At 43.8% G+C, this 23,981-nt stretch overlaps 1 protein-coding gene across 1 annotated transcript; it reads right to left on the bottom strand.

Annotated features, from left to right (window-relative positions):
• Positions 1 to 458: 458 nt before the first annotated feature.
• TOMM70 (translocase of outer mitochondrial membrane 70) lies at positions 459 to 21,810 on the bottom strand. Its single transcript, XM_088533635.1, has 12 exons — positions 21,550 to 21,810; positions 11,991 to 12,164; positions 10,502 to 10,628; positions 7,628 to 7,737; positions 6,462 to 6,610; positions 5,220 to 5,427; positions 4,475 to 4,609; positions 3,581 to 3,688; positions 2,984 to 3,100; positions 2,545 to 2,642; positions 1,875 to 1,997; positions 459 to 912 (listed from the first exon to the last, which is right to left on the bottom strand). Exons 1-12 carry the CDS (start codon positions 21,793 to 21,795, stop codon positions 759 to 761), a joined length of 1,749 nt encoding a protein of 582 aa, XP_088389761.1. The 5' UTR covers positions 21,796 to 21,810; the 3' UTR covers positions 459 to 758.
• Between the last annotated feature and the right edge of the window lie 2,171 nt (positions 21,811 to 23,981).

Raw genomic sequence — 23,981 nt, 5'->3', positions numbered from 1 at the left:
GCTGCCAGGGAACGCGGCCTCCCCACCTCTCTGCCGAGGCGCTGCCGCCTGCCCTCCTTCCCGATGGCCTCGGCGCCAGCTCCTTCTTGCTCTCCGTTTCGCTAGAGCCTTCTGGGGCAAAGATACAGCCTGTTAAAATGGCTCCCTAATAGCTGCCACGGGCTCTAAGTAATTTCTATGCAGGGGGGGGAGGCAGGATTGTGCATGCCTGGATATATTTACAGGGATTCTCTCCACTTCTATTGGCTTAAAAAAAAATAATCTACTATTAAACAGTTCTGTAATTTTTTTTTTCAATTTTGCAAAATTAAAATCAACTCTCAAGGATTAATTGCATATAAAAAAGAAACCTATTTTACAGCACTGGCTAGTATTACCTTTAAAATCATCAGGAAAAAAAAACATGCTGTAAAATTACTTGATAAAGCAAAAATCGCCCACAACATAATCACCCCAACTGAACCAATGTCAAGTTTTTATTTGCATGGCCAAAAATGTCTTCCATTTGTTCCCCTGCAGCTTTATTTCCCTTGACACGCTTTAAGGTTTTTGCTGCAGAAGGAACAAGCTGCAACACTGCATACTTCCTTGGACAACCACTCCCACAACACCTAAACATTTAACAGATGTAACAAATGACAACACCACGAACGGGAAAAAACTAAGTTCCACCATTCAACATGGTTTGCGACAGCGTCCCTAGGGCTGGCTGAAGTGGGCAACTTCACTTTAGAAGGTCTCCTCCTCCTCGTGTCTCTTTACAGTGTCGGTGGCTTCAGTCCGTACTTCTTTGCAACTTCTGTCTGGGCGTAGGCAGCATCGCAGAGCGAGTAGAGATGGGCCATCTCCATTTCTGATTTGGCCAGGTTGATAGCTTTGTTGAACATCTCTATGGCTTTATCCAGGTTGCCTCTGGAACGAGCCCAAGCACAGCCCAGTTCAGAGCAGTCAAGCAACTGGAGCATCCCCACACCTTTTTTTTTTTTTTTTATCCCTCCCCACTGCACTTTGACTATCCAGTCAAGGACATAGGAGGAACTAGCATAAGAACCTGTGAGGATGAGGCACAAAGAGAGGGGCAGCCTGAGCAGCACCCCCAGCGAGGAGGACAGCTGTTAAGCAGCATTCCCATTCAGAATCCCCCCAGGGGTGGTGTGGAACGACTTATTCTCCATGGGTCACCAAGGAGGCTACACAGACAGGACCAGGACATCACAGGGAAGTCTTCCACTTCCCAACTAAATGGAATCTCTCCCCCTTGCAGGCAACTAGGCACTTAGAGGAAAACTCCTATAGCAAAGACAAGGGCCCAAAATATGTAGACGCAGAACACCAGGCAAAGCTTTTTGTCACCTGCCACCTTCACGTTATACAAGTGAAAAAGCCTTTGCCACAAGCCCAACTACACCAAGGTTTTGCACTGCGCATTAGTCCTTTTCCTGTGCATTAGTTACTCCTTGCAAGGTGCAGAGCTGCTGGGGGTGGCCGGGGTTACGAGCCCAGCTCAGATTCCCAGCACCAGTGGCCAGGGCACAGTAAGGTACATTTTAAAGGACTATGTTAGACACATAGGAAATCCAACAACTGTTATTAACAAAAAGTTATTTTAAATGTATGAGGGGCATATTTTCATATACACAGACTCATTTGCATGTGGCCCAGTAGGTACAAAACTGGGGAACATGGGAACTTGCCAGAGCACAAAGCAGAAATACACCTCTGAGAAAGGAAAGGTTTTCCTAAGGGAACAGAACAGAACTTGGGACTTTTGCTAAGAAGATCTCAAGAAAGGCTTAAGATTCATAGAGAAACCTAAAGCACTGCTATCATTTCATAAGTAATTTAGGACTCTTAACACGACCTCTTGACATTACCTTTGCACTTCGATCGTTCCCATGGTTTCATATGCAAAGTCACACTTGTTGTCAATCTCGATGGCCTTGCTTATGAGTTCTAAACCTTTGTCTAAATCTTGCTTCCACTGAAGCTGAAGTAAACTGAAAGAAGGAGAAAAGTTAGAACAAACTTCATGTATCCTCACAACCCCAGCCCAGGCAAGCTGAAGAACTACTCCAAACAAAGGTATTAAATTCTTAATGCAGGGTAGAGACTAGTTTCAGGGCTTTTTAAAAGAAAGCCTATGTGAAATGCACTTTCAGTAAGTTAGGTTACCAGCCTAAGGCCTCCAAACAAAGGGAAATTCCTCTCAAGAAAACTGGTTACAAGATTTTTTTTTTTTTGGAAGAGAAACCTTCAGCACAAAGGTCAAATACTCAAATATGCAGATACTTGATTACAAATGAAAACTAATGAAACTTTACTAAAACCTCAGTCGTCTTTACAGTTGAGTAAAAAAAAAAAAAAAAAAAAGGCTGTAGAAATACATTTAACAGCACTAAGCTGTTTTCACTAACTCTAATTGTAGCAGTTTGCTACAACTGTTGCTCTTTGAGGCTGAACTTTTGGGGACAAACATCGAGTTACACTTGATTCCCCTTGGTACCGACCGCCCTTGACCCAAAGAACCGCGGACTCGATACGTACCCTTTATGAACATATGTAGTGGCGTTGTCTGGCTCAAGGTCGATACATTTATCATACATTTCATCAGCCTTGCCAAACTGCTGTTGATCAGTTAGCGCCTGCATTGGAAGAGAAACCCATACGTCAATATGCAACCAAAATATGCGCTGTGTGTCAGGCAAACTCTAATTAAAACCACATCGATGTTGTGAGATCGGCCTTCTCTCCCCATCACAGAGCAGTGCAGGCCAAGTACACAAGTTACCCGAGTTTATTTTCAAAACTGATGCTTTTTAGAGAAGCCTGGCTTTAACTGCAAAGATTACCATCACAGTACTAGCTGCAATGGGAGATCCACAAGCAACATGTTAGATATAGCACAACACCCATACCCATGATTTAAGGTAGCTCATCAAAGGATGTGCATTACTCCAGAACTCATTTTCAAAGAAAAACATACCTGAGCATAGAGTGCATAGCCCTCAGCACACTTAGGAAATTTCTTTATGACCTCTTCAAAACCCTTCATGGCTACCTGCACAGGCAAGGGATTATTTCCTGTATACGCTTGGCGATACTATTAAAGAGAGGAAAAAATAAATAAAAAAGAATTAAGCAAGAAAGTGTTCATCAGACCTATACATATCCCCAAGACACGCATGCATCCTGACAGCTGCTTTGCAAGTCCTAGAAGTTGAGACGCCTGTCCTGTACACTTAAGTCCTTACTCCTCCTTCAGAAGGCTCTGTTTTCCACACCCTTCAAACTGACTTCAGTAAAGTTTTGTCTGCTACAATGAGAGTGCAGTTTTGCATTCCTCTTCTTCAAAACACAAAAGACCACCTACTGTTTGCATAATGAGCCTTGAAAAATGTAAGGCACAAATCCTCATTCAAATTGAAGAAAATCTGTTGCATTAGTTTTTACTTTACTATATATAAAAAATGAGATGTTCATTGCACTAGTTTTCAATTACTTTCAAATAAATATTGAGAAACAAAATATGCTTTCAAGAACATCTTTAAAGAAAGAGAACCCAGACAAACCCATTTCCTACCAGAGCAAAACATTTCTGTGCTTGAGCCAAGGCGGAATCGGGTCGCAATCGGATACATTCATCAAAGTCTTCCACGGCCTCTTCGACTTGGTCGAGCAGGATTTTCAACTAACCAGAACGAAAGAGAATCCTATTTCTGTATTTAATCTGTGCTTCATACAAGTAAGTGATATGTCAATTAACATCAGTTAATGTAGTTTCCAGTTCGCATTTATCTAGAGACTCACAAAACCTGTGCCTAGAGCTCACTGACAGGACACACCAGAGCCATCGGTGAAACTTTGGCTTCAGACACAGAAAGGCAACGTCCACAGGTAAGGACTGAGCGCGTTTGCATTTTAGACCGTTGTGTCTCCACTTCTGCTTTAGCAGAGATCCCACTCGTTATGGTCATTCTCCATAACTGTGCTGTATTTTCTCAAGTTACTTTGCCTCACTGTAGTTAATGAACTATGTGGGATTTAAAACATTTTCATTTTCAAACTTCACGATTTTTTTCCTGACATTGCAGTCCTCCACAGGAGTAAAACTTACTTTGTCATTCCTTACTTTTCTGAAGAGTTATTTTAAAATGCCTATTTTCAAACTGCAGAAGGATTTCATCCCCTTCAAACATCAAATAACACCATTCTATCTCTGAGCACTAAGGAGATCTAACAAAGTCCTGGAGGGAGGCACTGATCTTTGGAAGTCTTCCTAATGAAACCTTGGCATATCTGTACATGGCATTTTTTCCTTTTTCTTCTAGTATCCTTTACATTACAATTCCGAGTTAGGAATTCACATTTTTCTAAAGCAAATAGTGTACAGCGTGTCTGATGATACACGGCTCATTACTTTTCTTTTAGCACATCCTGCAATATTCAAACATTAGGACACAAGCGCTGTGTTTACTTGTCCTCGATGGTGGTAAACGTCTGCGTTCTGAGGGTCAATGTCAGCAGCCATGTTGAAGTCCTGCGTGGAGAGCACGGGCTGCTGCTGCTGCATGTACATGCTGCCTCGCTTGATCAGAGCGTTGGCGCGCAGCTGCGGGAAGAGAAGTGCAAGTGAGCATCAGGCACACCAACATTTGCCCAGATTGAGGACATGGTTACATTTAAAATATGTTTTTAATACAATTGTTTTCTCTCACTAGCAGATTTCATGCATTCTAAACAGCAATTAATTTCACACTGAGGGTAAATCAATCGGTACAAATTAGTCATTTGCTTAACTGCAAGTAAGTCAGCCTGTATTTTCACCAGCTTTTCCTTGCCAGAGAACCCTTTTAGAAGATATGTTTGCTACGCTTACAAACACATCAGCATTTTTAGAAGCAGTTCAACGTGCAAGTACAATTAATGTTTTCCCTCTTATTTATGAATTAAGATTTTTCAGCTCATATAAGCCTCTAATTGATTCCATTTCATCTATGCCTTAATTTACAAGGCTTAGCATGGCTGTCTCCGAAATACTGCCAATGCAGTAGCGACAATACAATTCTCCAGAAATAAAACATCAGAGTGAAAGAAAACAGAGCACTTTCATTAAGGGGCTGAAAAGTTGCAAGAAGCAGCTCTGAACTTCACTGTGAGTCCATTCTCTCACTTTTAGGCTTTCTTAACCCCATCTACAATGAAACTATCCAGGTTCTTACCTTCACGTTTGCACCTTCCATGCTGATAACCTGATCGAGGTCGGGTTTGGCAGCATTTGCATTGCCAATGAGTAAATAGAAAGTAGCTCGTAAGAGTAAAGCTTCTGCCATGTATTTTCCTTGCGCTTCGATTTCTTTTGTGCTCTCACTGATAATTTTGTCGTAGTTCTCTTCTTCCATATATTGTTTTGCTCTCAAGTAACCAGAGCTGTAAATGATGTAAGAGCAGCTGTATATCCATAAGCATTCACTGAACACTCCAATTTTGATTCAGACATTTTTTTTTTCATATCATAACAAACAGTATGTTTTCTATACTAAGTTGCAACATTAGCATTATAAGCGGTTACAAATATTTCTGGATTAAATCATCAGATTCAAAACAATTTAAAAGCAGAGTATCCAAATTACATCTGAAAGAAAACAAAGATTTTTCTTCCACCTTGATTTGAGCTTCATTTATCTCAATTTTTTATTTTTTTTCCCCTCTCCTTTAAGGCCAGCTATAATCTCTGACTTAAAAAAGAAAGGCTGCTGTGGTATCCCAGGTTGAAAAATGAAATATAAAATTTAGCAGCATGCACTTTACATGTGAAAGAAGATTTCACAGCAAAAAAAAAAAAAAAAAAAAAGTACTGTCTTGTTCTCAATTAACTGTCCTGTATTTGATCTATCTCAAAAAAAAGAACCTCCGCACTCAAGCTTCTTTCAAGTTTTTAAGTTTTTCTTTGTCAGAACAAGCCTCTCATGTTGGTGCAATTTGATTCTTAAAACATAAGGATGCTTTCAGCCTCAGCTGCTGTAGTTCAGTTTTCATTAGCACAGACCTTTTTTCCTAGCTTGTATTTTCCCTTTCAATCCAAAGGCTACTTTGATCTCTTCCTCAAAAACTCTTCCTCTAATATAAAACACCCCTTTCTTCAGAAACCCCTTTCAGCTCCCTTCCGATCCTCCCACTTCCTAAGATTTAGTATGGTGCTAGAAATAAATACTCAGCATGTCTTCCTGCTCTCGCTGTCTTCCTCAGCTTAATGCATCAAAGCCGCTTACGGTTTGGAATCAGCCAGTCAGTTTTCACAAGCTTCATTTTTTTAACATTGATCTTATTACATAGGTATTTTTTATCACCATAGGATTTCCTACACTGAGCATTATAAAACAACAGCAAATTACACTGAGCACAGTATCAGAAGGACTGAAAACTTAATTGCAGTACCTAAAAGCTTCCAACTGTACACTCACTTTTCTTTTACTTCTGAAGCTTCTCCCTCTTTATCCTTATCTTCATCCGACTTCTCACCCTTCAGTAAAGGCTGGGAGATTATATCATCTGTGAAAGAGCTGAAGTAGCTCTTAATGAACTGCGGGGAGGGCATCAGGGGCTCACGGTTCTGAAAGGAAGAGAAAATGTACTTGAAGTCAATAGTCAATCACTCATGAAAGAAAGGAAATGATGACTTTGCACTGATAATCTAATAGCTCTGTATTTTTTGACTTGATAATTTGCCATTCAGGGATTATTTAAGCTTCAGATGAGAATTTAGTACCCAGAGGGAATTAAAAGCACAGCTACCCCTATACTTGTAAAGTTGACATTACTGTAGTTTAGAGATGCCAATGCAAAGAAATCCGAGTGTTTCCAAGCAGAAAAATACAAGTATGAGCAGCTACTGACAGGAATGGAACAGAAACAGACTGTGTTTGACTGTCAAAAACTAATCCGACAACAGGAAGGCTTATTTCCCAAAACAGAATTAGGAAATTTGCCTGTGAACAAAAAGGTCAGACCTCCTAAGGCATCATTTCTTACATACTTTAAAACAAAATAAAAACTTTACACATTCTTATTTCTTCACTTCTTAACACTCAGGAATTCCCCTGTAGACAGGGGAATAGACATAAAATGTCTATTTCTAAAATAAAAACAACTTTGGGAAAAAAGCTCTCAACTTTCCTTCTCATTGCAAGCCAGTCATTAAATACAGAACCCAAATTGCTGTGACATTTTTGCTGATCATTTATAACCCTCCCCGTCTCAACACATGCCATCGCTAACTCAGCAAACTGAAGCTACTGAACATTTGGCTCATGTAAACTATGCCCCTATTGCTGTTTTAGCGCTGATACTGTACCCAACACAAAGCCTAAGGGGTAACAAACCAGTGAAAAGATTTTTACAAGTTACGAAGAGGCTTCTTTTCCTAAAGAGGTTTCAGGAAGACTAGTACTTGCCCCAACATAAAACATCTCAAGTAAAGCAGTAACTTTGCACTAAACTCTTCATGTTGATTCTTTCATTCACCAGCTGAAGACAGCGACTTGCTTGTAACAACTGACAAAAATCAAATCTATGTTTCAACAACTAAGCAGGCAGAATTGGAATTCCTCCTCAATATCACAAGTCTTACCTTATATTTCTCTTTGGCCTTTTCTTTCCCAAGTAGTTTAAGAACTTTATCAGCTAATAGCATGCTCTGCTGGTTTTGAAAGCCTTCTAAAATGCAGACTGCAGTGACATCTAGGGAACACATAAAAATGAGATTAAAAATAACTGTGTTAGATGCTCAATTACAAAATGCACTATTAATACAATAAGCCACTGACAAAACACACATGCCATTTGCAGATGAAAGCCTCTATTTCCAGTTTCTGTATTTGCCACATTTTCCAAAATACAAAATTTGCTGTCAAAGTGATCTCCTTTTGATAAAGGATTTCACCATATCTTTTTCACCCCCCCCCCTCTCTCCAATCTATAGCATCCTTAAACAAATAGGGAAATTTCATACTTCCAATGGGGCTTTCCACAGATTCTCTTCTGGGATCAGTCCTAATTTTCTGCTTTCAACACTCATATTCATTCTGATCCCATCTCCTTTCTCAGTTTGAGAAACCTTCTCCTATAATATTATAAGTCTTTCTGCACACCTTGTGCACCTGGGAATGAGCAAATTAAGAAGAAATTCCCTGCTACCTCACTTAAAATGCCAGCCCACAGCACATCACTTTCACTCACAGCCTAAATGTTTTACAGAGCTAAATGAGCCCTTGGGCCACCTTATCGTTACTCCTGTAGGTCCTCAAATGATGCTGAGTAATGTAACTCCACATACTAATCTACCCCATTTAATTTCTATATAAAACCCTGTCCCTTTCACAGAAATACATTAAGAAGGAAAAATTCTAGAAAAAGGCTTATCAGAAGCCTAAAATATAATTCCTATGAAGCCACCGAACATCAGAGTTTAGATTTGAAATTCAAGCAGTGTATGGTGATAAAAAGCAAGTAGTTTCTGTGACACTACAGAAGCTCTTAGGTGATTTTCCTAGCGAAAACTCCTCTTAACTCTGCCATGGTCAAGGCACACAGAGGAATTCCTGGGAAGAAACACTCTGGCCAGCAGCAGCAGGTGAAAAAGGGGCTCCTCGCTCTGTTACACACGTGCTCTATTATGCCATGTTTTTATGAATGAGTTTCACTTTGCTTTGCCTTCCTCTATTACATGGATGCACCCCCCTGCCTGGGACAGTTGGTGGTACAGGTAGTATCTTGCTAGAAAAAAACAATTTCTTTGGTTCAGAAAAAAGCAGACAATTTTCAAGTAAATCCGACATTTTTCAGATTTGAAACAGAACGTAAGCTGAAAATGAAGTGCAGGTTGAAAACAATTGCTAAAAACATTAGTGCTGCCAGCATCATCAGGAAACTACACTTCAAAACTACCATGCTGTTGCAGAGACCCTAGATCTTTCCTGTGGCTTTGCTCATCTCTCAGTTTATTGGAGCTCCCCAAGGTCTAGGTTTTGTTACGGGGCTCCGGAAGCGCAGCGCCTCTGCAGCAAGTCCTCAGCAGACTCAGCAAATGTTCTGCACATTCTTCTGCAGTCTCTGGGCACTTGCAAGCGGCTGGATTCAGCGACCTAAGCAATCCCTTCTAGTGACCATTCTGCTCCCGAGGGGAAAGGCAACTTGCCTTTGGAGAGAAGAGGGGGGAAAAAGCAAATACACCATGACCACAAGGGAGAGCACACATTTTCCTCACTGTATTCACCTTCCAATCTAGCAGACCTAATTCTTAGCTGTTACACATAACAAAACTAACTTAGTTTTCTTAATAGTTACATTTTCTAGCTACCAGAACACCTCTTTGTTTTCTTTCCTTGTCTGATAGTAACACTGGCACAGCAGAAAATATCATTTAAAGCCTTTTAATCTTGCTTCAGCAGGAATAATTTCACCTGATGAAATTTAAACAGGTATTTTCAAAGCGACACCTAGTTCAGAGGTATCTTCAGACAATACATCTGACCTCTAGTTATCCTTAATTTCGATGGCACCCCAGTCACATCTTCCTGACAGTTCACAATGTGTTCATGATATAAAACTGGCAGGAGTGGCCACAGCTGCAGCATGTCCAGTTCTGGGCTCTCCAGTACAAGAGGGACCCAGAGCTCCTGGAGAAAGTCCAGCCTAGGGCTATGAAAGTGATTAGGGGCCTGGAGCATCTCCCCTCTGAGGAGAGGCTAAGAGGGAGCCTGTCCAGCCTGGAGAGCAGAAGGCTGAGAGGGGATCTTAGCAGCATGTGTGAATCATGAGGATAGGGCCACGCTCTTTCCAGTGGTGCCCAGCAACAGCATAAGAGGCAACAGCTACAAACTGCAACACAGGAAGCTCCCCGTAAATTTGAAGAAAAACTTCTTTCCTGTGAGGGTGACAAAGCCCTGGAAAAGGCTGCCCAGAGAGTTGTGGAGTCTCCTTCTCTGGAGATCTTCCAAACCTGCCTGGATGCCACCCTGTGCCACGTGCTCTAGGTGTCCCTGCTTGAGTAGATGATCTCTAGAGGTCCCTTCCAAGCTCAACCATTCTGTGATTCTGTGTTTTGTTAGGATAATACTGACAAGGATTTGATACAGGAGGTTCTCTCAAATATATGATGCTAATAGATATTAAAAAATCTGTTCCAAATATCATTACTATTATACATCAGAGAAATACTACTGAAGCTGGTTTTGCTTTACTGCGGGACAAATGAAACCTGCAGAACTACCCTGGTTCCTAGAGAAGTTACTTCTCTGCAACTGATTGGGAAGTTTTCTTCTTACAACAGAACGAAATATACTTGCAGAAGCTATAAGTGTTTTTCTATATCTGACTGTGTATTACTGTAGTCACTGAAGGAAAACAAAACAGCACAAAAAAATCCCACACAATCCTGTAAGTTTTCTTGTTTCCATAGTGCCCAAGTTCCACTTCAAGTACAGACATGCCAAGAGAGACTCACCTTCTAAACATTCCTTCTTATTGTCTAGCTTCTCATGAGCTTTTGCACGTCTGAAGAGAGCTTTGATGTATTTAGGGTTAAGCTCAACAGCCTTCGTGCAGTCATCTGCCACTTCCGTCCACTTTTGCTATGGGCAGAAGAACAGCAGCATGAAGGTGATCCTACTCCAATGCTGCATCGTGTTAGTTTGCCGCTACCAACCCCTCCCGCCCTCCTCACGGCAGCTGCAGTTCCCAGTGCTCTGGTTCTACCTGTGTGCTGCTATTCAGCCAGAAACTGCCAGCCGCCACTGGAAGCCACCTGCCCCAGGAGAGCCACAAGGCAGAAAACCAATTCTGACAGAAAAATGAAGCCGAGCAGTTGTACGAAGCACATGGAAGATAATGAGCAGATGCAGGAGGTAATGATGGGACTGAAGGACTGGCACACAACAGATGGCAGAAATAAAATGCAAACGTAACAAATACCAACACCCAAGATTAACCAAGGGCTAAAATACAATGCTATTTTACTATTTTTGTTTTAGTTCACTATACTACACACTTCAAAGGGATGATACCTGGGGATATTTCATTCACCACACTAATTCACTAGCTCAAAGGGGTATTTCATTCACTACACTGTACACTTCAAAGGGATGATATATGAATATGCAGGAGTAGAGCTGATCTAGGCTATTAAAAAATTAAGCCTAAAAACAAGTTTTTATAGTAATTGAAAGACAGGAACTGAATACAGTTCTTAGGCATTCACTATTCATAAATTAGTATAATTTACTCATATCATATATGATATGTCTTATATACTCATAATTAGTATTACAAGTATTTTTTGTTTAGACAACAACTGTTTTACCTCTCCTCTAACTTTGAAGACTAAGGTTCTCTATGCATCCAGCCTCTCACTTGATATCTCACAGACCACAACAAGCTGTTCTTCAACTCTTTTACACAGTTTTCTAATTTGACCCCAGAAATTTTTGATAACAAAAAAAACACACTAATCCATTTCTAAAACAAAGATCAAGTACACATAGCTAATAACTAAGTGCTTCCACTTATAAAAAATTCTGGGGTTGGGCTTTTTTAAGTTTTATGGGTGTGTTTTCTTCTTATTATTAGCTTTTGGAGTAGTCAAACCACCAAAACATATAACTTTATATAAACAGCTACACACTAGTAGAGAAAAGCAAAAGTAACAGGTTTATGAGAAGGCTGTTCCATAGGTTAAGAAATTAAAATTTTGCCTTAAAAGAAAGGGCCAAGACAGACACATAAGAATTATATAGGACAGAGGGACATGAGTTAACAGAAAATAATTTCAAATGGAAAAGTATGATGAGCTAGTGAAAAATTAAAGCTGCAAGCAATGGCATCCTGCTTTAAAGGCAGCGGGTATCACTTATCTGGGAATCATCAGTGGACAAAAATGTCAACATATATAATCCACAATGTAACTTTTTCGAATAAACATATGATTAATTTCTTACCAGTTGCTCATAGGCAGCGGCTCTATTCTGATAGAAGGTAGAAAGATCAAGGTTTTTCTCGGGGGGGCACAGGCTGATAGCCTCAGTGTAACACTGAATAGCTTGCTCATATTTTCCTGCTTTAAAGTATTTGTTTCCCAGGTTCTTGGCAGCTTGAGCTCTATCAAGAGGGCTCTGAAAAAGAAAAGCCATCCGTCAGTTCAGAAAATAAGAAAAGCTTCACAGCCAGCAAACAGGACACATGAGGGCTTATCTTCAAAGATATAAAAGGGATCCGAGCACTAAACTCTAGCCTGGACTTCTGAAAACCTCCCTCCTTTCAATTTTTGGAAGGATGCAACAGATTTCTCTTTTGCAAGTATACAAGACAGCAAAGTGGCTTTTAAAACAATCCACCACAATAGTATCAAACAGTGCAGTCAATACTCTTTAGAAAGCTAGAGAGGTTTTAGTGTTACAAGTGGTAATCAGCAGAACCAGACACTAAAAGTGTGAAAGCAACAGAGCCTTCGAAACAGTTCAAAGGGGGAAGGTTTCCACCCGAAATGCATGCAGCCTGGCAGACGCAAGCTGAATCAGCAGGATATGAACAATAAGCGGAAAATACTCTGTGAAAAGATGAGCAAAAGCTGCCCGGACAGCAAACACGTTTTGCCCTCGTACACTACATGAGTTACCGACTTTTCCACAGCTTCCCACAAGCTGCTTATCCATCTCAGGCTGCCGCAGCCTGCCGTTCTGAGGAGACGTTGCACAATTTTGCCCCCCGGCATCGCTAAACAGACTGCTAGGTCTGGCCTTGCCCGCTGACTGCGTTGCTGCACAAACGCACACGCAACCTCTACGCTTACACAGCAGTTATCAAATACTGAGAAAAAGTTTTTAAGGAATCAGATATTAAAAAAGACCCTCTCCAACCTAGCTATGGCACACATTCAGTAAACACACAGCTGCACAAGATACTAAAGAGACACTGAAAAAGACCCAGGATTACTGGCCATGACTTTGCTGTTCTTCCTTCCTAGTCCAGCTTCAGCAACCACATGGGCTGCTCCCAGCTCATGTGCCAGACCGCAATGGGCAGAGAGGCATGAGCATCCGTGCCATTCTTCCACACTCCGAGGAGGGGAAGAGTAAAGAGCTGGCTGCAGGATTCTCTACGTTTCGCCCGTTGAATCACACATACCAAGAAAAGCATCTAGGATTTACTGGCAGTTTTAAGCACCGCCCTGCAAGCATATTTCTCTTTCCTGCTCTCCCTCATCCACTGCTAGTGTTACAAACTATGCTCATATTGCCACAAGACAAACTTGGAAGCACCTTTCCATTTCACCAGCCTTTCCCCCCTTCCAACGTCTGCTCTGTTCAAGTTTCACGCCACTCTGATCATTTTTAGCATCAAAATGTCTTCTTAAAACTGAAAATCTGGAGGGGGGGGGGCCAGTAGCTGCAATACAGCTCCTTGTTTAAGGCTTGGTTTCCAACCATGGCACAAGTGGATCAGTCAATGGGTGTCAGCTTCAGCTCCTCCATAAAAACAGTATTCAAAGAGAAGTATCCCAGAGGCACTGCCCTGAGCAGAGGCTTCCCAGGGAAGCTATAAAAGGGAGGAAATTTCTTAAATGCCCCTCCTGGCAGAAAAACTCTTCTCTCATTGCTCAGTCACTCAGTCTATCAACTAATACACACAGTGGACAGAAATTAAATTACAGAAAAATCAGCTTTGATTTTTCCTTTGGCAATTCTACAGCAAACCACAATAGAAATTTCATTGTGAGTAGGTTACAAAATTCAGTGGTGTTCCAGGTTACTCCCTACCCAAAAGGGAGCACACAGCACAGAGAAAAGCCACACATTCAGACCTGTCCTCCCAGCGCCAAAATCCTCTAAATCCGCTGGGTGTTAAGTCTACATTACAAACAGAGGGAAAAAGAAGAATCATTCAAATCTATGCTGAGGAGCATATGTTTGCATTTGTTCACCACTTTACCATCACAGCCAATTTCTTTAGCCCACCCATCCTTTACTCCAATAGCTGTTTCAGGCTGGCCAGAGGGTCTGCTTCCACTCATGCAATTTGAAGCCCTGCTTACAGAACATATATAGTCATCACATAGTCAAGGCCATAGTAATGTTCACACGAGAAGAAAATCCATAGGTTGTTTGCTAGTGTGCACAAGACTCCTCCCGTTCTGAGTGTTTCTCTCTGCAGCCTTAGGCACGCTGTCATGCTGCTCCTCTGGCTGCACATAATGCAATATTTCTGAAAGGGGAATGTTTTAAAAATGAACCTCTGTATAAATAAGCCTATTTTGATAAAGACCTATGGGGAAAAAATGTTTAGCATTGCATATCCATTCAAAAGATACCCCCACCTATAGTGTATAGAAATTGTGGGTTAAAATAACAATAAAATGCTGTGGCTTCAGCTCTGAATGCTTGGAAAACACAGTGCCAATCTTAACTCTCTTCTAAATAATTATGATATTCATTTTCTTAGCTATCAGAAAATTTTTCCACAGCAGGGAGAGAAAAAAACAAACAAACAAAAAAAAAAACCACACATCAATCCTGGAAAACGGTGCTTTAATTTATGTGTCTGGTGTAAAAAAATGACTGATAGTCTTGGTACAAAAAGCTGCTCAGATATGCGTGCCCCCCCCCCAAAAAAAAACCCACAGCGTTTATATAGTGTGACAAAACTTAATAATATTTATAACTAAAAACTTTAAGAAAAGCCTAAGAAAATCTGTTTCTAAACGGAAGTTATATAATTGTGGTATAACCCGCTGAAGTCAAAAGCATTAAAAAGCTAAATCTGCCTGTCTCATTTTGTTTGCAGGTAGGGGCATGTGCACTTTTTTTTTTTTTTTTTTTTTTTTAAGGTATTAAGGAACTCATGTTACATTATACTCTGCAATCTTTTCATAACAGCATAAATAAGAAATCTAAAATAATTCTTAATATACAATCAGTTTTTGCAAGAGTTATATTAAGTCTCAGATATATCCTTGACCTCTTTTTTTTTTTTTTTTTTTTGCATTTTTTGAGCTTGTTTTGCTCTGGAAGACATACACAAATAAGAAACAGACTCATTATCCAAGTTAAGTTCACGTACCTTACGCAGAACTACTCAAACAAAAGAGCCTTTTCTTCCATTGCCTTGCAGCTGTAATAACTCTTGACATAATTTACCACCAGGCTGAAAATATTTTCAGACAAAAATGGCACTTATACTTTTAAAAGCAACAGTGCCCACATTTCTCTGCTCACGTGACCCACTGCAGTTGTGGGTAGGTACCCCAGTAAGAAGCAACATATTGTACCAGGCGTATTTTGACTCTACGGCAAAGGAGCTTACAGCGCAAGAACCCCTCTCGCGTCATTTGTCATCTCTTGGTCAGAGAACCAGAATAACAAGCAAGGCAGTTCAATCAAATAAAGTCCAAAGCAACTATCTGCGAATGCCGCATATACAAATACAGCACTGAGCCATGCCACTCGTTTCTCTGAAAACATCAGCGAGAAAGGAGAAAAAATCTCTCCCTTGCTTTGCTTTGGATAAGTTCTGGTGAGCATAAAAACCCAAGTAATGAAGAGTTTTTATTTAGCTGTATGCTGGCACTCCACTGACAGCCTAGTTTACTTTTCCTTATTAAAGCACAGACTACAGCAAGCTTTTTACTGAAAAGCAGTTTTATTCTGTTCCTTACAGGGGAGGTTTCTTTAGATTCTCAATCTAGCAAAAAGAGAACTTAATTTCTCTCGCACCAAAGGGAACAGCGACAGGCCACACCAGGTATCCCACCCAAAGGCAGGAGAGAGACCCTCAGGACATGAGGATTTGGAGCTGTAACTCACACGGTGGACACCGGGACACCCCAGCAATGCAGAAATTGCTGTTGTATTTTTATCACAAAGTCATGGACAGCACCCCTGCCCTGAAGCCAGCAGAATCAAAAGAGCCTCCTGTAAAAGGTCTGTTCTACACGCTCACTTCCATAAGGGAGTCTGGGATCCTGCCATAGCCCCTTGGGATTAAGCAATTGCCTAAAAAACACCTTTTCATCTTATTTTCATGTTCACAAGGGATATTTTAAATGTTTTGTCACAAGCAAATTCATGCTAACAAATTAAGAGCCTATTTCCTCCAGATGCAAATGCTTTTGCTGCATTAAACTCGCTCAGAAAAAAATAGGAGTTAGAAAGCACTTATCACCATGAGATTCTTTTGTACTTTACAACTCTCACAGATACCATCACTAAAGCAAAAATCACAACTTCTAACACCTTTTTAACACTTCCTGGGTTCACACTTTTTGCTAGACTTGCACCCAGCTGTGTACCCAGCACAAACATCAGACACAGTCATGCCAAAACTAAATACACTGTTCTCCATTACAGCCAAAAGCAGACAGGACACTTGTTTTGGACACACATTGCAATTTACTTAGCACACGCTCATGACACCCACCATTCAGAAGCCTCTACAACACTCATGCTGCTAAATACTCAAGAGGTTCCTTAGGGCAAGAATACCTGTGTTTTTCATATCTTGAAGGAGCTGCCTGAATTTGAATACAACTCACAAGTTATATGCAGTTAAAGGAAAAAGCATCTGAGCATTTAGGCTGTTTTAAGCAACTGTTCTCTAGCAATTGTCAAAACCCATCAAGTCAAAGGACACTTGTGTTTTTGAAAAGCACTTGGTTATCTATTAAACAAGCAGATTCCTGACTATCTGAAGACCAGAGAGCACAGATGATAGTTTTTACCTGTTACTTTAACCTCCACGGATCTACTTGCCTCACAAAATACTCAGAAACAGCACGTGAACTACAGCTGCTGAACAGCATCAGAGCAGCAACTGCAAGAGCAGAACTCAGTAACCTCCAGCAAAGCCCATGCGGTTAAACCAGCAGCTTAAGCGGCCCTTTGTTTTGAGGGACATTGTTCTTTAAAGCAGAACGAAGAATTCACTGCTACCCATGCCAGTGAGTTAACAGCACAAACATGAGCAGCAAAGTGGGGTTTTTTTGGCTAACAAGGATTTGCAGGAGCCCTTGCCTGACAAAGGACACGCAAGGGAGGCTACTGCTTATGCCATTGATCGCAATTCGACAGCTGGCAAAAGATGCCCTATGCTGGACCTCCTCCTTCCTCTCCCGGTGACAAAACTAAGACACCCTCTTGACCAGATCAGCCACCATTAGAAAGCAGTGTTTTTTATCCCTATACTTCAGCTAATTTGGTACTAACACTCATTTCACCAGCGTTATCTCAAACCTATACTGAAAGGTATTATCTGAGTGCAAATCACTTTAAAATGCTACTTAGCACTGAAACCACTTATGAGAGAGAAAAGGGGGGTTTCCACACGAACTTGAGACGAAAATTCAAAGGGCAAACAAGGCCATGTAATGGTTAGAAAAAAAATGAGCTCAAGTTTACAGTAAAATTTATGTTCTCCATCAGTCACGTTCTAGTAAATGGGTTTTAAATGATGCTGCCCATGAATAGGGAAGCTTTACATGAGCTGCCAAGGCTCTAACAATTACTGGACTGATATCACACATACTTGGGTGTTTTCTACACCTGTGCACTGCAGCTGACACAAACCACAGTTCATTTACAGTGGGGCAACAGATTTATTAGGCAACAGGTGCACAATAGAGCAAAAATGACTTTTACAGATTTCTGTCAGATTACTTAATAACAAACATTAACATAGGTGTACCTAGACAAAAGGTTGTACTTCCTTCACACAGTGATCTTGTGGCAGAGAACCGGGATGGGCAGCGCTTAGCAAATTAAAACAGCTCCTGGAAGAAAGCCAAGCTCGTTGGCTGCTGAGCCCGGTAGGATCCATCGCGCAGGCCGAGACATTGGCCGCTGGCACCACCTCTGCATCCAAGCGAGCAAGCTGAGCCCAGAGGGAAACGTCAGGCACAGATACTGGACCACAACAGAGCCACAGGGCTTTGGCTGCACCACACAAGGCCACACGGCCAACTAGCAGCTCGAGACCCTCTGCTCGGTGTTTCCTGGCACACTGAAAACCCAGTGTTCATCTAGGAACCTGCACAAACTGTTCATGGGTAAGATCTGGACTACCAAACTACTCACAGGAATGATTTCAACTTAAGAGGGGAATAAAAAAAAAAAAAAAAAACCAACCAATGCATCATCTCACTAACAAACATTTCCTCCTATCAGACAAGGAGGGTATAAATACACTAACAAGTTACCACAAAGTAAAAAGCACAAACCAATGAGGTATCAAATCCTATTTGGTAACTACTGGATGTAACAGGAAGAATAGATGGGACATGACTATGGAGGACCCACTTGCACCCCTCCTGGGAAACCTGCAGGCTCTATTATTGCTCTGAAATGCCTATACGCAGAGGAATAAAAAGGAGGATTCAGAGATGTGTGGGCAGACACAGGGTGCCCACGCAGGGCCATGATCTCACTGTGGCAACAGAGCTCCGCAGGGACAGCTCACACAACTGGAAGGCCCTCATGGAGTGCTTTGTGCTTCTTAGGAAAGGCAGGCCGGGAAGGAGAGGTGGGAAACTGCTCTTCATGCCCTCACAACATCCTCCTGGGCAAGCTCCGGAAGTGTGGGATAGATGAGTGGACAGTGAGATGGATTAGGAATTGGCTGGACGGCAGGGCCCAGAGAGTGGTGATCAGCGGTGCAGAGTCTAGTTGGAGGCCTGTGGCTAGTGGGGTCCCCCAGGGGTCAGTCCTTGGTCCAGTCCTGTTCAATTTATTCATCAATGACCTGGATGAAGGCACAGAGTGCTCCCTCAGCAAGTTTGCTGATGACACCAAACTGGGAGGAGTAGCCGATACCCCAGAGGGCTGCGCTGCCATCCAGAGGGACCTGGACAGACTGGACAACTGGGCGGTGAAAAACCTCATGCAATTCAACAAGGCCAAGTGCAAGGTTCTGCACCTGGGGAGGAATAACCCCAGACACCAGTACAGGCTGGGGACCGACCTTGTGGAGAGCAGCTCTGCAGAGAAAGACCTGGGTGTCATGGTGGATGATAGGTTGACCATGAGGCAGCAGTGTGCCCTGGTGGCCAAGAAGGCCAATGGGATCCTGGGGTGCATTAAGAAGAGCATCTCTAGCAGGTCGAGGGAGGTGATCCTGCCCCTCTACTCAGCCCTGGTGAGGCCACATCTGGAGTATTGTGTCCAGTTCTGGGCTCCACAGTACAAGAGGGATGTGGAGCTGCTGGAGAGAGTCCAGCGCAGGGCTACAAGGATGATCAGGGGCCTGGAACATCTGCCCTATGAGGAGAGGCTGAGGGAGCTGGGCCTGTTCAGCCTGGAGAAGAGAAGGCTGAGAGGGGATCTAATCAGTGTATATAAATACCTCAAGGGAGGGAGTGCAGAGGACGGGGATGGTCTCTTTTCAATGGTGGCCACTGACAGGACTAGAGGAAATGGCCGGAAACTGAAACATCAAAAATTCCATAGGAACTTAAGGAAAAATTTCTTAACAGTGAGGGTGACAGAGCCCTGGAACAGGCTGCCCAGAGAGGTTGTGGAGTCTCCTTCTCTGGAGATCTTCCAAACCCGCTTGGATGCAGTCCTGTGCCACGTGCTCTAGGTGTCCCTGCGTATGCAGGGGGGTTGGACTAGATGATCTCTAGAGGTCCCTTCCAACCCTAAGCATTCTATGATTCTATGTGGGGGAGCAGCTGGAACATACTGAGCTCTGCCTGGGTGAAGAGTGAGCTGAGAGCTTATGGCTGAAGATCAAAGGGGAGACCCTCCCTAACACAAGAGACACTGTTGTGGGTGTTCACTATGGGCCACCTAGTGAGGAAAGGGAAGCAAATGAGGCTGGAAGTAGCTGCACAGTAGCAGTTCCCTGTACCCCTGAGGGACTGCATTCACAGCGCAGCCATCTCAGAAGCTGTTCAGCTTTTCCCAATACAGCAGCCACACGAAGGGCTCCTGCCAGCACGCCAGGGACAGATCAGGCGCTTGGCCACGGCACCTATGCCTGGAGAATCATCCAGCGCAGACTTAGTCTGGGGAAAAACAGGATGTTTCAGCAGCAGGTAAAACTGAAGCCTGAACTGCAGGCAAATCAGGAAAATGCTTGAATAAAGAACAAGGAAGGTTTTAGACTGTAGGCATTTTCAGATGTCTAGAGAACAAAAAAAAAAAAAAACAGCAGAAAATTCAAGGTGGTCTCTTCAGAATCACAAAACAACATCAAATGCACACAGAAGTTGACTCAGTGAAATACACACACGTGCACAAAAAAAAAAAAAAGCACCTCAGTTCTGGTTTACATATATGATTAAAAAAAAAAACAGTTACCACAAACCCACACACACAGCTGCTGGTGGCCTATTCTTTGTTGATCTATATGTTTCCTAATAGACTTCCCATTTGTGTTTAAATTCAGTCACATTTCAAATACAAACCCACAGAGTGATGAAGATCCAGTGATTCATTTTAGATATAAAAAAAACACATTGATAAAACAAACAAAACCCAAACAACACATCAGTGCATAAGAAAGGCAGACCAACACAAGGCAGGTACCTAAAAATTAAAACACCTGTAAAGATTGTATTTTGAGTCAAAGGTCATAGGACCATAATATCCATAACTGAACAGAATCTGTGTGAAAACAGGAAAACCCCATGACATGATCTCTTTGGATATGAGAAACTGGGAAGCAATCCTCCCTTCCAGTACAAACCAGTCAAGGAGTAGCTGCAGTCACATTAACTTTCCTGCTGCAGCCCTATTTTGACTATTGTCTCATCTGATCAAGCAAATCTGACCCATCTTCTACAGCTTTCTCAAGTTATACCTATCTCTACACAGCATGCAGTGACACTTGAAGAGTGTCTGGACCATATCATTCATCCCTATACTTTTTCTTAGAGGCATATAATCCTCTAAAAATCTGAATGCAGCAATCTAAAATATCCAGGCATTTTGACATTTTTGAGTTAAAGACAGGAAAAAAAGGCTGACTTGGTTCCTCACCCGGTCCATTTGCCATATCTACAACTTTGAAGGTGTTTGCCAATTGTAACGCCTCAACAACACGATGCTCCCGTTAACACACCTACGACAGCATCTCAGAGATATTTTTCCATCCACACGCACAGAAGACAATCACGGGCTCGATTTTAACTTTGTCTTACCCCCTTTTGTTCCTATTTCTGTATAGGCAATTTTATGCAAAAATTCTCAGGGCGCTTATCCGCGTTCGGACAAAGGCGAGCTCAGAGCACACAGCCATTAAGCAGACCCTGAAGTCTCAGTTACTTTAACCTTTAAAGAAGATCTGGATAGACACTGGAAGACCAGGAATATCTCGGGCTCGCCCAGAGTTGCTCGGGCGCTTCTCCGAGGCGGCCCCTCGCGGCCGTTAAGCGGCTCCAGGCACGAGCGCGCCGACCACCCGCCCTTCGCCCCGCGCTGCTCCCAGCGCCCCGGGCGCCCGTTGGGGAGGGGCGACCGTTGCGCAAGGGCGGCCCAACGGCCGCCGCGCGCGCCCGCGCGCGCTCACCGTGTCCTCGCGGCCGGGCCCGTCGGGCTGGGCGCCGCCGCCGGGCCCGGGGCTGGCGCGGCCCTCGGGCGTTTTGCGCTCGCTCGCGCCCTTCCCGCCGCGGCGGGCCGCCCGCCGGCCCCACAGGTAGAGCGCGCCGGCGCCCAGCAGGATGGGCGCGCCCAGCACCAGCGCGAGCTGCCAGCGGGACAGGCCCCCGCCGCCGCCGCCGCCGCCCGCCGCCTCCACGGGCTTCGAGGCGGCCATGACGCGCTCGCACCGCCGGCCCGCGGGAGGCGGAGCGGGGACACCGGACACCTGGCGCACGCCGGGAGGAAGGCGGAAGAGGTCAGCCGAGCACTTCCGCCCGCCGCGGCGCTGCCCGCGCCACCTAACGGCGCAATGGCGGCCCCCGCGCGGCGCCCGGCCTAATGGCGCCCCCCGCGCTGTCGCGGTGCTCTCCTGTAACAGCACCGCCGGGGAACGGCGTCCCCGCAGAGGGTTCCCCCGCTTCCCGGCCTGTCTGTCCCGGGCGCTGTGAGCCCCTCTCGCCTCGATCCGGGCCAACGTGTCCCCAAAGAGGCCTTTCTTTTTCACTTTCTCCATGATGTTTTCCCTCCTCCACAGAAATCTCTACCTTTATGACTTTCCAGGTGTCACACACACTATCATTATGAGTTGAAAGAAATTATTAGCCAGGCCAATCTTTAACTCTTAATTTCGTGTAGGAGGAGGTTCTGGACAGCTAATACACAGGCCTGACAGCAAGTTTTTACTACGGGAACACTTTGTTTAAAAATTGTCCTTTCTTTAGATGCTATTTTTCATTCATATGGTGGTTAATGATTGAATTTATCTGTGTTCAGAAAAATCATTAAATATACAATCCCATAATCTTATATATACACTACACACCTTTATAACAACACGCAATTATACATACACACTTTTTTATATACACAGTTTTATAGATACATACACACCACATCTCTGTGTTCACATGTATGCAAAATATACATAATCACTTGCCGGTGTTTTAATAGCTACCTGGGTTGTTCCATCTATAAACAGTGGAAAGAGAAGGGAAAACTATCAGCACACGTGTTTATTTTACTCCTTGTGTGTGTGTGTGCCTTGGAGGGTTTGCTCAGAAGGCTGCACGCTGGAGTTGCCCTCAGGTTTGCCAGCCGCGCTCACCTGGCAAGGGAACGTTGCTCAGCACCTCCGGCAGGAGGGAACGTGGGCCGTACGGCACACGTAGGAGAGGGCCAGCCTACGTGCCCTTCTTATGGCTTCAGGGCCCTCTGTGCTGCTGTTCCGCAGGTATCCCCCTCGCTCCTCCCCGTCTGCGCTCTCCCAAGCGAGCATCCTGCTGCAGCTTGGTCGTGTTTCCAAGCTCAGATGTGCATCGCCTGAGGATCTGCTATGGGCACGGCCACGCACGCTGGCTCTCGCCCACCCTAGACGAGGCAAAACTGCCCCACGGGGGCATCCTTGACCTGCCGATCCCTTCAGCATCACCAAGACAGCATCGGGCATCCAGGGAAGGCCTAGCGCACACATATCCCATGGGAAGTTATATCTGGGTCTCCTCCTAGAGTCCGCAGTCTCCCAACACTATTCCAGCAGACTCTGCGCCCTCAACGCGCTGCTCGTGTCCTTCAGCCATGCCCCAAGGCGTGCAACGCATCCCTCCGATTTCATACCATGGAACTGCACTTTAATGGGTAGAGTTCACACATTGTAACATACAGTTGGAAACAGAAAGAAAATAAAAATAGAGACACAGAGACACACACAAAAATATATTTTTTTATTATAGTCACAGTGCAGCTCATAGAGCCTAGAGAAGACCCACAGCACATATGTTATGTAGAGCAGATGTCTAGGCACAGGGTCCCCAGCCCTATTTTTGTTTTTTTTTTGGGGGGGGATGTGTTTGTTTTGTTTTGTTCTTATTTTTGAATTATAGACATGGGCTAGGTGAGCCCCATCCAGAGCTTGCTAGTTAAGCCTCCGCCAGCAGCCGTGCCGATTCCTGACCGCTGTCGATACGTCGGCTCCGCTTCCGAGAATCACAAGGCCGCTGCGGGTGAGAGCGCACAGCTCCCAGGCATGTTTCTGTGGGCAGCCCGGCATTGGCATTGACAGCAATGAGCACGGAGCTGACAATGCACTCCTCGCGGCGGTGTCACATTGGACATCGCGGTAATGGAAAGACCGAAAGAAACCCCGTTGAAAATAGACGAGAAGGAATCGACTTTATGCTTAGACAGTGCCTGGGGCTCCAGTGGGACGGGCTTGGGGGGACGGAGCGCGGAGGGAGGGTTGAAACGGCCTCTCCTCGCGCTCCCGCTGACAGACCAGCGTGAGGCTATTGGCTCCGCGGTGGCTTTTGACCTTGCCTCTCCGTGCCTGGCTGGGAGACTCCCCCAAGTCCGGAGCGTCTGTAC

Source organism: Tinamus guttatus, unplaced genomic scaffold, assembly GCF_059628265.1.
Source record: "Tinamus guttatus ecotype Peru unplaced genomic scaffold, ASM5962826v1 Tinamus_guttatus_pri_ptg000035l, whole genome shotgun sequence".
Classification (NCBI taxonomy): Eukaryota; Metazoa; Chordata; class Aves; order Tinamiformes; family Tinamidae; genus Tinamus; species Tinamus guttatus.
Note: the sequence above shows the minus strand (reverse complement) of the source record. Positions and strands in the feature narration are given on the sequence as shown.

Excerpts from the sequence above, each read along its gene's own strand:
- TOMM70 (XM_088533635.1), bottom strand. The coding sequence starts at position 21,795 with ATGGCCGCCTCGAAGCCCGTGGAGGCGGCGGGCGGCGGCGGCGGCGGC. Across the intron at positions 1,998-2,544 it reads ACTACATATGTTCATAAAGG|TTTACTTCAGCTTCAGTGGA; the intron begins GTACGTATCGAG and ends TCCTTCTTTCAG. Across the intron at positions 913-1,874 it reads GGAACGATCGAAGTGCAAAG|AGGCAACCTGGATAAAGCCA; the intron begins GTAATGTCAAGA and ends GGCTCGTTCCAG.